The sequence below is a fragment of the Echiichthys vipera genome, assembly GCF_963691815.1.
Source record: "Echiichthys vipera genome assembly, chromosome: 17".
NCBI lineage: Eukaryota > Metazoa > Chordata > Actinopteri > Perciformes > Trachinidae > Echiichthys > Echiichthys vipera.
The window spans coordinates 6,094,496-6,108,418 of record NC_139842.1 but is presented as its reverse complement, the minus strand read 5'-3'; the positions used below and the strand labels follow the sequence as shown (position 1 = coordinate 6,108,418).

Genomic DNA, 13,923 nt, shown 5'->3' with positions numbered 1-13,923 from the left:
CGAGACCTGACACACCTTCACCTGACACATAAAAGTATCTGATAAGATTTTAATGTAAATACTGAAATAGGTGTCAATACTCTCCAGCCACATTAGCTCACACATTTTGGTTCTGTCCCAAGCTTTTGTGTTTCTGGCGCTCCATATTCAGTGTTTTTTCCTAAAATATTTGGTAAATCTTTTTAATCCAAGCCTCTCGCAGCTTGTTTGGTATTCAACCTGAAGGTAACCCTCTTCCAAACAGCCAATCAAAATGTATTGAACTGGACCTTATGAAAATTATATTTGCTATTTATAAATCTAATGACGTCCAAAGACATGCATGTGTTAATGGATTAATGGATGACTCTAAATTGCCTGTAGGTGGGAGTGTGAATGGTTGTCTGTCTCTGTTCGTCTCTATGTGCCCTGTGATAGACTGGGGTCCTGTCCAGGGTGTACCCCGCCTCACGCCCAATGCCAGCTGGGATCGGCTCCAGCCCCCCGCGACTTTGATATGATGATCGATGATGGATGGGTCTAATGACAGATTCTTAGACTGCCCGTCTTTTAACCCATACTGGGTTAAGTTGTAAATATATTTATCTGCTATCAAATTAGTATAAATGTGACTTTGTGCCAGTAGAATTACACTTTGAAGCCTCTGAAACAGCATTTTAACCATTATGTGACACTAGAGAAAAGTGAAAACTTAAAGGAATGCTAAATATTCTTTTCAGCTTCTGAGGATCATGGGATATGTCGGCCTTTATGGGAAGAATGATCATCACTTCCAGTTGTTCTTACCTGTAGCACTGCTGTGCCTGGTCTGTCTTCTGTATATGATAAACCAGAGAGCCAGAGCCAAGGCAGACCCCAGTGTGGCCAGCATCACAAAGACCCATAGCGCTGGATTCAGCAGCATCACTGAGCTGGCCTGGGCAGTGGGGGCCGTGGCTTTCAGCTGGACCACAACAGCCAGGGGTGGCTCTGAGGGGAACAGGTTGATTAACTGCCTCAACAGAAAAAAATTACATTCTCAGGTGCTGTAAAACCCAAGACGGATATGAGATTTTTTTTAGCAACACATCCCTTAATGTTTAAGTGGCCAGGAGGAATTCAAGTCAACATGAAAAAGCGTCCAGGAGATGCCAAGTCAAACTAAGCTCGAAGAGGTTTTTAAGACTTTGATAGAACAACAAGATAAAAAATATAGAGGATTTCTTTAGAAAAAACAACAACAAATTCAATTCAATTCAATTCAATTTTATTTATAGTGCCAAATCATAACAAAAGTTATCCCAGGACACTTTACAGAGTAGGTATAGACCACACTCTATGACTTATTTATGATTTACATAGACCCAACAAAGAAACCAAACAACCCAGAGGTTCAGAGAAACTTACCTGTCGGGGGTTTAGGACTGGTTTTCGTCTCGACTGGGGGACACAACTTGAGGAGGCTGTCCCATATACTGCCAGCAAGACAGTCCAGCTTGTCCATGGCTGAGGCTTTGAGATCCTCCGCCAATCTTGTGTTTGTGACACAAACACCTCCAACAAATGTAGCTGAAAACAGAGAACTGTGAGACACGGGGGAGGTGTGTGACGGGAGGGTTTGTGAATTTAATGCAGAGTGCCTAACAGACCTTTCAGTTCCTCCATTTCATAGGAAAGGGTGAATCACTACTGAACGTGTCCCCAGGGGCAGAGTGAGAGAGAGCTTACTGTGTTTCTGTTTAAAAAACAAAGAGGTCATGACCTACGGCTCCTTAGTTTGGATTGCACATTGTGTGACTGTTAATCTATGCTCCTTTAGCAGGAATACTGCGCCTCTGACTTTAGACAAGGTTTTTGTTGGTCAATGGTGCAATCTCTCTCTGCCATGCACCAACAATGCACCTGATCACACCTTATTTTAAGACCAACATACTTACCGTAAGTACATTTTAACATGGAGGCTGGGCATAAAAATCAGCCACCAATCTCACTTGCATGTGATGCATTGCAGGTTCTTATCATGCCCGTAAAGTATACCCCCGCAGCCCACATGAGGGAGGGCCCTGCCGTCCGAAAGGGCCCCGTCCCCACCCGTCACCATACAGGCACTGCTCCACAGAGAGCGTTTGGATCGTTGTGACGGTCGCCACTCGCTCATCTCACAGAACTTTTACATTTCCATGTTAATAAATATATATTGTCTTCTCCCGCTGTATATGTGTTTTAAACATCTACCTATATTGACTGATCAGGTCAGTCTGTGTGCGTCTGTGCGGCGGGGCTCACGTGTTTGCGTTATGGTAAATTATGCCATTTTTAAAGTCATAATCCGTAAGAATTGATATGTTGTTTATAGCGGCCTCCCTATTCTTTCAGAGCCCTCCATCTTGTCATGTTCAGGGTTGCTGACAGCATCCTGTGATGACAATTTTTCTTTTGCTCTTTTATAAACTTTATTGACACAGTCACCTCTGTACTTCTAGTCCATCATCTATATGTTACAGTGTTAAATCCACACACACATGTTCCTATTACACTTTTACAACTATTACACTATTACAAGCCTGACTCAGAAGTTGAGGTTCCTGATTTTCAATTACAAGTGAACGCAGCATAACCGTTGAAAAGTGATGATCTGGGCAGACAGACCAACCGCTGTCAGCAGCGTCACTTTTGTGGCGGCTTGTTTACATTTAGAGAGGGAATGTCGCCACAGACACACAGATTATAACACTCTGCAAAAATGGCAAGTAGAAGTGCTTTCATCTGTGGGTCATATGATCAGTCACCTTTGTTTGAACTCCATGTACAGAGAATGCCCGGAGAGACACTAACACTGATTAGCTCGGGGCGAAGTCTGAGCGCTTTCAAAAACTGCATTTCTTTCTAACCACTAGTATTGCTCAAACCTCTGCAGTAGCATGATAAGAGTCCCTACACATCCCTACCTATGTGACGTCATGTACTCCCGCTTTCCCTCCACTTCTCAACTCTGGGTGCTGCTACTGCATCTTTTGTCAACATTGAGATCAAGGCGCCAGTGTGTTTTGTCCACATTCCAGCAAGAACGGGTATTCTTTCATTCGATTCCCGTCTGAGCGTAAGACTGGGCAGCAGCACTCAGAGTTGAGAAGTGGAGGGAAAGCCTGATGACGTGACGTCACATAGGCGACATGAAATGAATTAATTCCCATTACTTGAATGCACAACGGTGAACACTTGTAAGCCAAGAGTCAAGATTAAACCCAGGACTGTTAAAAACTTTAATAAACAATCAACACAAAAATGTAGGCATGATACAAATGTGCAGATTACATAAGACATACATTATGGGCTAATACAAAATCACAAACCTGAGATATTTTAATTTTGCACAATATAAGATGCACATAAATCACAGCCCTGAGTATGACATTGCACTGATTGTTTCATTTACCACTGAAATGAGTGTTTAAAAAAGATTCAAGATGGGAAGAAGACTGATTTAGTGCATTGATTCTGCATTTTATAAAATCATTAAGTCACTCTCAGTGTTCAAGGCACGAATGGCAGCAGGTATAAAAAACTGATTTCCACGTATTCATCACACCAATCATCCACATGAGACACATGCGTTAAAATACTGAGTTAAAATCTGATGGGCAGTTTGATATTTTTGCACTTCATCGGGTGGAAGGAGTTACTGTTATGTACAGAATTTAAAAACTTGAAAAGAAAGAATCTATTAGTGGGACGCAATTCTGAACTTTAAAAAGACGCCGTACATTTAATTCAGAACAAAATATTCTGGGATTGCCTCCAAACAGCTCTCACCTGAGTTTGGTTGATGTGTAGAGTCTGCTATTGACTGGCCATAAAAACTATGAACAGAGAAACTGGGATTACAACACAAACAGAGGGAGAGTGGCTTCATTGGACGCCATTACTCAACTATAGCTTTACAGTGGAAACATTTGTTTGCTGCTAAATGAATGTTCTGAATGTTGTTGACCGCACCTTTAAGCAATAATTAAAATAAAAATCCTAAGCGGTAAAGATTTGTGTGAACCACAAAAAACAGATTGTACCTCTGACTCATTATTCTGAAATGATCGGACAGACTCTCTGTCTCACTCACACAAACGCCTCATGGCTTGAAGAGCAGAGGCTGCATCCTGACGAAGGTGAAGTTGTAGTACTGCGGCAGACCCTGGTGGCTGATGCTGCTGAATGTATCCCAAAAGAACGGTGGGAGTCCGTCCTGTGTCGTTGGCCCGTTCACTGCCTCCGCACGGAAGTCACCCGCCATTTGGAAATCTGTCACCTGGGCAAAGAACAACACAGGAACCAGAGAAAATCTCAGCTCCAAGAAATTAGATTTTACAAAACCCTAAAAGTGACCATTACTACTGTGATGCAAGATAACTGTGTTGACAGGGCACTACCTTTGTGTCATAGCAACCTCCTGGGTATGGCCCCTTTGCCATTAGGTCGCCCCGGCAACAGATGGTCTTGCAGGGGTCATCCTTGGAGTATGGATCCTTCTTGTAGTCTGAAAACAACCAAAACAATGGTAAATTGGCACACATTGAAGTTTCCTTCGGGGCAAAGCAAAGATTCATTACTGGTTCAATCACTTAAAGCAATTCTTAACTTTCTTGCATGTGTCAACTAGAGCACTCACCGATTCCCTCCAAAGTCCTACCCACTGCCCCCTGCCTGACCTCTGATGATACCCGACATGTGTGTTGAGAGAGAAATGCTGCATTTAAGTGCCATGGGAAGGCTGAAGTTTCGGACCTCCAAATTAGGAAAGTGCACTGGAATGCCTGTCAAAGTGAAACCTACCCGAATTCGCTAGTAGGAGGTTCCCTTTGACAGGCATTCCAGTGCACTTTGACTAGTTGGATGTCCGAAACTTCAGACGTCCCATGGCACTTAAATGCAGCATGAGCAGCGCAAGTGAAACTGAGCGACGATGACAGGCAGGAAGCTCGGCAAATGTTTTATTCAGACCAAATAAAATGATTACTCAGACTTTTATCAGAAATGAGAATTGAATATTGACGAGTTTCAACACCTGGTGGATTTCTTTTACATTTTAGTGTGCCATACGCTGTGTATGCATGTGTATAGGACCTATTTGTGCATGTGTGCATATCTGAGGCCTGCATGTGTTTTGAGGGACTAATAAAGGCATGCTTTCTTTTTTCTTTTCTTTCTTATTAGGATCATTTTAAGATCACAAGAGAAAAGTGTAAAAATGCCAGAAAGGTAAGAATAGCTTAACAAAGAGTCAGTTGAGTGACTGAAAAATCAAACTTATGAAACCATGAGAAATGCAGGTTCCAGTTGACACGGAGAACCTGTTAAATGTGAGTCTTATAAAACAGAATGAGACAGAGCCACCCACCATTAAACCTCATGATGTGCTTCAAGGAGTCCAGGTCCTGGACGTCAGCCTGGTCACGGCGGAAGATCTTGGCTCTGGGACAGAGATCGTAGGAGAATTCCTCTCCATACTCTCTCCACATTTCTCCGTAACCACTTAGCGTGTAGACCTTCTGGTGGAAAGGAACGTTGTAGGACGGCCAGTAACCTGTGGCAAACGGAGGCAGTGGGAAAGATAAACTCTACATAAAAAACAAACACTGTAGGAAACAGGAACAAAAAGATCTGTTTTTACCTCTGCGCAGAGCCTGTGTCTGGTCAGAGTACTCCACCAGCCCGGGGATCTGCTCCACCACAGTGAGAGCGCCGTCATCAACGCTGTGGCCCAGCTTCACTTTGCTCCTGTCCAACACCATGTACTGGTTGTTGTAGGTACCTACACAAGCACAGCCAGAGATATCGTCTTTCTTTATTCCACGCATGCTAGTAGCTGCTAATGTAGCCTCAGGCACAGATGAGGAGCAGGATGCAGCCTGTTGTGCGCGCTTCTTCCAAACTCCACATCCTCAATTTTATTTTTCATTTGTTCATTCATTCAACTTAGTCGAGTCTTCAAGTGACATCACTTGAGGCACTTTATCCGATTTCACACAGCTTGTTTTCACATATGCAGTGTGTAAACAGACTTGTCACAGGTATGTATAATATAAAGTGTTTACTTCATCCTACTCTTTCCTATTCAAACGCATAAGACTTGATTTGTTTTCATGTGAAATTTTGTGTAGAATTTTATTGTTCGTAATCTTGAACATGTTTTTTTACAAGTTCCAAATAAATATATAATATATACAGTAGGTATCAGATCATTGCAAGTTGATTTTAAATAAATGTATTCCAATGGCTGCCTGTAGGTTAAATGTACGCATTAAAGATCTGATACACTGGTGACCTCGCGGCAGCTGTACTCTCTCGATATCACACGGGCGTCACCTTGCCCTGTCAGGCTCGTACTAATGCGTTTGTGTCTCAACCAACACCGTTCAAAACAACAATGGCGTCTCCTGAACAGGTGAGCGTAGATGCTGCAGTAGCATCAGTTATATCAGAACTGAAGGTTATTCTCTGTGGAAAAGATGCATTCCCTCTTCTCCTGACTGACTTCAACAGTCCAACCCATGATGGGTGGTTCATCCGATCACCTGCTGCATATTTTTGAAAGTGCCCGACCTTTTTTCATTGGTACAGTTTCCAATGAAGTGTCAGGTTACTTATTTATTAATGTTGATGTATTAACCTAGCACTTACACAAAGGTAAGCACTAAAGTAAGTACTCAGTTTTATTAATTTTCTTTAAATAAAATGTTCTTCAATCTGTTTTTAGTCTTTTAAAATATTTTCGGATCAAATACGCACCAGAGTTGTGCATGGAGAAGGTTTTGGCCCACTCTTCTCCGGTATGTGCCAAACTGTGAGCCAGCCTGACCCTCTGCCACGCCAGCAGGCTGCTGGGAGTGATGGTGTCAAAAAGGGAGGAGTTGAAGACGTTGTTGGTGGTCTGGGTCATCATCAGACCACTGCCCAAGAGGTAGAAGTCATCCAAGGACACCAGGAAACCTGAACAGAGAGATAAGCTGAGACCATTTCTGACAGTTGTAACAAGGGGACCCCTAAGGTGTAATCACAGTTTTAAAAGAACTCTTGCCTACATACCAGGGTAGCTGCTGAAGGACAGTTTCCCAGTGGCCGTGTGGGGCTCAGCGATGTTGAAATCCCAGTGTTTGTAGATTCGCATTGTGGCGGCGTACGTGTACCAGCTGGAGTGGGCAAACAGGAGGTTCTCAAAGCCGGGCAGCATCTGAGAGGGAGGACAGAAAACAGGGAAGTGGAGCTAGACTCGACATTCAATACAGTATTCCTGCGTGGAATCACCTTGAGGCTCTAGACACACAAAATGTCAGGATCAATGACGTGGGTATGTGAGCAAAACAATAGAAAAGACATGTGAGTGTTTCTTTTTGACTTATAACAAATGTCATCTTGGATTTCAGTGCGAGTGTCATGTTGCTTTAATGACATCTTGTAAAAGCTGGTTATAGACTGTAAATGTGGCAGTGCTCACCAATTATGTTTGATGAAGCCTAATTCTGAAGCCACTTAAAGGAAAAAAAAACCTTATTGATTTCAATTATTAATTTAAATGTCGGAGCAGCCTCACAATGAATTAGAATTTGAAAAAGTAAAGAAATTTCATAAATTTTTCAAAAAAGACGTGGCACAAACGATAGGAACAATGAAATCAGTAGATGGCAGAATAATACAAAGTAAAACACAAGAAACAAACAACACTTCTGCGTCCTAGGACATCTTATTATGAATCTACTGATCAGAAGGTCGGTGGTTCGATCCCTGGCTCCTCCAATCCGCATGGTGAATTGTCTTTTGGCAAGATATTCTGGAAGACTGTGCCATCGGTGTATGAATGGTAAGATTAGAGATGTCCAAATGAAGCTTCATGAAGCATTGCCTTAATTTCCATTTCCTGAGCCTGTTTCTTTAAACCATGGGCACCATCTAGTGGACTCAGAAAATCAAGAAAATGCTTCATGAAGCTATATTTGGCCGTCACTATTGGATACTGATGAGCACCTTGCATGGCAGCATCTACCATCAGTGTTTAAATGAATGAGTGAATGGGTGAATGTGGCATGTGAAGTGCCTTGAGTGGTTAAAAGACTTTACTTCTCTCTTCACATGACAGTACAATATTTCTGCTGTTGGTGTTACTAAATATGTTTTTATGTTGGATAACATGTTCAGCTCAGCAGGACAGCCCACCGTAGTCAGGCTGTTGTCTCGATTAAAGTAGTGGGGAAGTGGAATTTCTAACTCACACACGTTAAGAGCTTCAGGAAGCTTTGCAGCGTTTAATACCAGCCTCACGACGACTGATGAAGTCACCACTGATGACTGCCTTGTATTTACTGTATTTATCTTACTGATTCTAATTCACTCACCATGACGGATTTGTATGTATTATGTTGTTTTATGTATTGGCTGTTCTGTGGTTGTTGTTCTTTGTCTACTTGCTCTGGTGAAATGACTTTTAATCCTGCCCTGTGCCTGGATAAACAAACAATAAAATCAATGAAAATAAAGAAGACAGAGGGATCTGCTGACACTTTCTTTTATACTGAGGCCTGTTTCTTACCCTAGACTACACACAAACACAAGTGTGTGTGGGAGTTTCTTGTTTAAGGAGTAAATGAAACTGCTGTATATTAACTTCTGCTTCTCTGGGAACACTAAGACCTGTTTTCCTGGTGTGGTCACAGAGGAGGAATAAGCACTTTCATTGACTAAATATTCCACTAATGCAAAAAGAGTATTGAAACACAACTTGCAAATTCGTTTTCCACTGCCAGTTTCTTGTTTTTCTCCTTTAGAACACCTCACTGTCTTATCATCTTATTAAAGCTGATGCTCTACTGATCTGGACTACAGATTTTGTACACAGGAGGAGCTTTGAGGAACCCCCTCTGTAACATTGTCTATTGTGTTGCTGTGTGCATTGCTTGTGGAGGCCAGACTGGAACATGTTTTGACCTCTGACCTTGATAAGAGCAGAGCAGTGTCCCATCCCTGGGAGTTTGAAGTCTCTGAGTGGAGAGTTGGAGGTGGGGACCAAAGCTGGGATCAGATCCAACAGATCTCCCAGCGCATTCAGGAACTGGACGGCAAACAGGGACAGCGGCTATGGGAAGGACAGCAGGTAAACAGCTGTTGGTCAGTAAATAATGAATAGTTTCTTCAAGAGTGAGACAACCGACAATTCAAATATAAATCTCTTAAAAAAGCAACTTACCACTATATTTGTGAACTATTTGGAGATTTTTATACCAAATCAACATTGCCCAAGCTGCACTTTGACTTAACGTTACTACCATTAATCTATCATTAACCTTCAACTGGTTCTAAACACGATTAAAACTAAAATAATTGGCGTTGTCTTGCGGCTCATATGCTACATTCATTTACAGTCTGAAGCTTTATGTCTGTGATTTTGTCCCAAGCTTGTTGCTGCATCAGTGCATTCCCTAAAACCACTAAAATATCACTTTACCTGACTTGTTATGGGATTAATGCTGATAAATATGTTTTCTAACTAATCCAGGTCGCTCTATGTGGACAGCAACTTACGGTTACAACCTGATATCATGTTATAAATAACATGCGAGCAAAAAATGTATATGCAATACTTGGATTAATAAAAGTTTATTACCATTAACCCAACATTTACTTTCGTCCGGCATGTTTCTGCATAGTATGACATCAACGTTTCGAGCTATAAAACCAGAATGTGGAGATAGGCCGCACTTTTTTGATAGCTGTTCCCAGGAGCCAATAAAGTCCATCAAATGTATGTATCTCTATATGTCTCGTATTGGGCCTTTCTGTGTGGAGTTTGCATGTTCTCCCCGTGTCTGCGTGGGTTTTCTCCGGGTTCCTCCAACAATCCAAAGACGTGCAGGTGTTCGGTTCATTGATGACTCTAAATTGCCCGTAGGTGTGAATGATTGTCTGTCTCTGTTCGTCTATATGTGTCCTGTGATAGACTGGCGTCCTGTCCAGGGTGGACCCCGCCTCACGCCCGATGTCAGCTGGGATCGGCTCCAGCCACCCCGCGACCCGACCCCGGGATAAGAGGTTGAAGATGAATGAATGAATAAAGAATTTGCTGAAACACCGTGCAAACCGTGTCCTAAAATGTTCACAGAGTTTCTGAGTTGTTGTTCTGACGTGCAGGGGCGTTCACGTGACTTGTCCCAGTCTTGAACTAATATTTCTGATTATTCTAAACACCACATGAATGCAGCAATAAACTAAACTTTGGGAAATATGCATCTACTTAATCTACATGGCATACATAAGGCGTACAATGTCACGTCCCTTTAGATTTTAAAGTAACAAATGTGGTATATGATTACAAGTGGGGTCTGAATTGGAGGTTTCTCATTTTAAGTTCATTTTAAGAGTTTCTGGTTTCCATTATAACGATAAGATTCAGATGTATAAACATTTTATTAACTAGGGCAACTTTACACATATGTACACTTTTGAAACCTGAATTTGAACAGAGACAGTTGTCTGTTCTTGTATTGTTATTGTGGGATATTGACGTCTATGCTTGTAAAAGAGCCTGAACAAACAAGAGTTAAAAAGCAGTGATATGATAATGCTCATGTTATGTGGCCTGCATACCTTCTTCCCTTGTTTTTTGGCCCAGTCTGCGACTCCTGCTTGCAGTCCATCCATCTGAGCCACGATAAAGCCTGCATGTTTCCACAGAGGATCGGAGCTCTTGTTCAGTTTCACCTGCTCTCTGGTCCATGAGTCCTGCTTCCTAAGAGCCAAAGAGTGACATGTGCACTGCCGCCATTATTCAGTATAATTATTTAGTGTAAAACCCTGAAAAGTAAAGAGCCGAACACTGAGCTCATGATCCAAAACTCTGTGGCCGCGTAGTCTGATTCATGGGACCTACGCCGCAACATGTAAGACACTTCTCTACTGGCCAGTCATGATCTCAGTAACAGCTTGGCAAAATCAAAAGGGAAACTGGGATTCAAAAGAAATATATGTGGCTAGCACTGTCGCCTCACAGCGAGAGGGTTTCTGGTTCGAATCCCGGCTGGGGTCCTTCTGTGTGGAGTTTCTCCGGGTTCTCCGGTTTCCTCCCACAGTCCAAAGACATGCACGTGTTCGGTTCATTGATGACTCTAAAATTGCCCTTAGGTGTGAATGGTTGTCTGTCTCTGTTCGTCTCTATGTGCCCTGTGATAGACTGGCGTCCTGTCCAGGGTGTACCCCGCCTGATGCCCGATGTCAGCTGGGATCGGCTCCAGCCTCCCCGCGACCCAGACAGGGACAAGCGGTTGAAGATAAATGAATGAATGAATGTAAACAAAACACTTGGATTTGTAAATAAAACTTTTGGATTTGTAAACAAAACTTTATGATTCCCATCAATCACAAAAGTATTTAATTTGCAATAAAGCATTTTCTGATTGCAGTGTCGGAAGTGCTGCTCTCAAACCAATTCTGTTTGATTGCATAATAAAGAAACAGAAGTAACTCCATGGCTGAATGTTGTCACGGAAAGAGCAAATCCGGAGCTGGGCATATTCATATGAACTAAACTGAACAACTCTGAGAAGAGGATAGGAAACATGAGGACAGTACTGTGGGACTATGGACTGCATGTTACTGCGCTGCTGCTGCTGTTGTTTTAATTTTTAAAAGGTAAATACAACAAACTCACGCCATGAAACTCTGAACCGCGTCGAGGATCTTTGGGTCGTGGATCAGCTGTGGATACATGTTGGCGTAGTGGTCCATCATCTGCCTGGGGAGGAAGAGAACGTATGAATACTACTAAATGAATGTAATCAGAAAAACTAAAATAAGTAAAATGCACTATTTATAATCTTAAAACAAAGTGTTTGATAAGGTGTGGTGATGTGACTCATAGGGAGAGTGGGTCGTCCTCCATTCGAGAGATTGGAAGTTCGATCCCCAGCTCCCCCAGTCCACATGTCGAAGTGTCCTTGAGCAAGACACTGAACCCCAAATTGCTCCCTGTGCTGCATGTGAGTGTGTAAATGTGGTGTGAATGGTTTGATTAGATGGTATGAAGATGTCCACTGCCATCAGTGTGAATGTCTGTGTGAATGTGACAAGTAGAGTGAAAGCGCCTTGAGTCATCAGAAGACTAGAAAGGCGCTGTATAATTACCAGTCCATTTACCATGTTTTGATTAGTCAACTGTTACATTATGTGAGGGAGGCCGGTGGGTTCAGGGTACAGAAAGCTGATTAAAGTGTCTTCATTGAGTTTGTCATCAGGCTCACACTGATCAACAGCCAACTGCTGAATCACCAGCTCTGATTACTGATATTTGTTTCATCGTGATTATCAGTTGTTTGAGAGGTGAACGGGCCGACATAGACCCCCTTGTGAAATGATAAGGACTCAATATGAACACGACAGCACTTCCGTGACACTTACTGTGCAGTGAGGAAGCCCTCGAGGTAGCCGGCAAGGAAGAAGGTGACCTCGTCTGTTTCAGGGGTCTGTCCGTACCCAGCACGGATCTCTAGGACGCTCCAGCCTGTACTGGACAGGGTATCATTCAGATACCCGTATGCATCCCCCTCCGTCTCCATTACCCCTTCCTTCAACAGGACGATCTTGTGTTGGGGGTCCCAGTACACCGTGGCTGCTGTCATCTCTGAGAAGACATAAACAACTGTGCAGTAAGAGGACATAAGCAACACAAAATACCCAAGGTCCGCTACACAACAGTTATGTAGATCAGTGGTTCTCAAGCAGGGGTTGGGGGATCCCTGGGGGTCCTCGAGGGAGTTCCAGGGGGTCCCCAGATAAAATGGGGAATAGTTTGTTTTCACTCTTTAAGAAGTGAGCCACGTGTGAGTACAATTCACAAGAGTTACTATTGTGATCATAGGTTTCACTTCCTCCGATTATCTGCTTAAAATTTAGCCGAGTCTTAATCGTGTTTAACAACCAAGATGTTTTCAGACCGGAATAGAAATCAAGTGGGGTGTGTGTGTGTGTGTGTGTGTGTGTGTGTGTGTCTGTGTGTGTGTGTGTGTGTGGGGGGGGGTATAGTGTGTATAAATATGGGGGTCCTTTAAGGGAAAAATGTTGAGAACTACTGATGTAGACTGATGGCTGTAAAAAGCAAAGGGACATTGACTCCTACATTACAAGTGCAGTCCTATGTGCAGTAAATTTCGACTAATATTTTTTAAGCTTATGTTGGCCTATGGCAGTCGCCTATATTGGTGCATCTATAACGTCCATTGCATTTTTTTGGAGTGACAGATGTCATCTACTAGGGGGTCACAAGATTATATGTCCCATTCACTAAAGGTATCCCACCCCTGCGTGTATGAGTTTCTTCTTTCTTTTCATGCATTCACGTAAATGGCTCTGTATTAGCCTACTTTATGTTTATGGATTAAAGTATATAAACACAAGTACTAAGACCGAAACAATTCAGTAGCAGGAACCCTCGTGATTTTGGGAATTACCCTGTGTGTGTCATATAGCCTAAGTAAAGAAGACTATTATCACTCAAGCGACCTCCGACCCAAACGACAGTTGTCAGAGAGGGTGAATGAAAATCATTAGCGTAATACAAAAGTGCATACACGCTTACACGTTATTTGTTAAATCCTGTAAAATAAAGCCATTAGATCATTAAGCAACCAGCCGTGATTTCACTACTCACTGTCAGCAAAGGCGAAGGTTGTTGTCCCCAAGAATAAGAGAAAGACATACAGGCTTTTTAACAAAAGCATGGCTGTGTGAATACTGGTAAACGCTAAACTAAATGCAGAATTGAGACGCGGATCGGTCAAAGCAAAGTGTTTCAGTCGAGGAGGAGCTCGGTTATGTGGCGAAGGGGGAAGTCCTAGGTGTCAACGGACCGGAGCGTTTCCTGATTGGCTGCAGGCGGAAAAGAAAGGGAATCACGTTTGTCATTGGAGA

General features: G+C 42.7%; 1 protein-coding gene across 1 annotated transcript; it reads right to left on the bottom strand.

Annotated features, from left to right (window-relative positions):
• Positions 1-3,228: 3,228 nt before the first annotated feature.
• On the bottom strand, positions 3,229-13,778 carry plbd1a (phospholipase B domain containing 1a). The gene is made up of 11 exons (XM_083930603.1): positions 13,664-13,778; positions 12,415-12,637; positions 11,669-11,752; positions 10,609-10,750; positions 8,960-9,100; positions 7,060-7,204; positions 6,763-6,963; positions 5,645-5,785; positions 5,372-5,557; positions 4,404-4,510; positions 3,229-4,282 (listed from the first exon to the last, which is right to left on the bottom strand). The coding sequence occupies exons 1-11, from the start codon at positions 13,731-13,733 to the stop codon at positions 4,106-4,108; spliced, it is 1,617 nt and encodes a 538-aa protein (XP_083786729.1). The 5' UTR covers positions 13,734-13,778; the 3' UTR covers positions 3,229-4,105.
• Positions 13,779-13,923: the final 145 nt, after the last annotated feature.

Bases quoted from the DNA above. Each gene is read 5' to 3' on its own strand.
- plbd1a (XM_083930603.1), bottom strand. From the start codon at position 13,733: ATGCTTTTGTTAAAAAGCCTGTATGTCTTTCTCTTATTCTTGGGGACA. The intron at 5,558-5,644 runs GTAAAAACAGAT...CGTTTGCCACAG, and splicing joins GACACAGGCTCTGCGCAGAG to GTTACTGGCCGTCCTACAAC. The intron at 4,511-5,371 runs GTGGGTGGCTCT...GGTTGTTTTCAG, and splicing joins GCACATCATGAGGTTTAATG to ACTACAAGAAGGATCCATAC.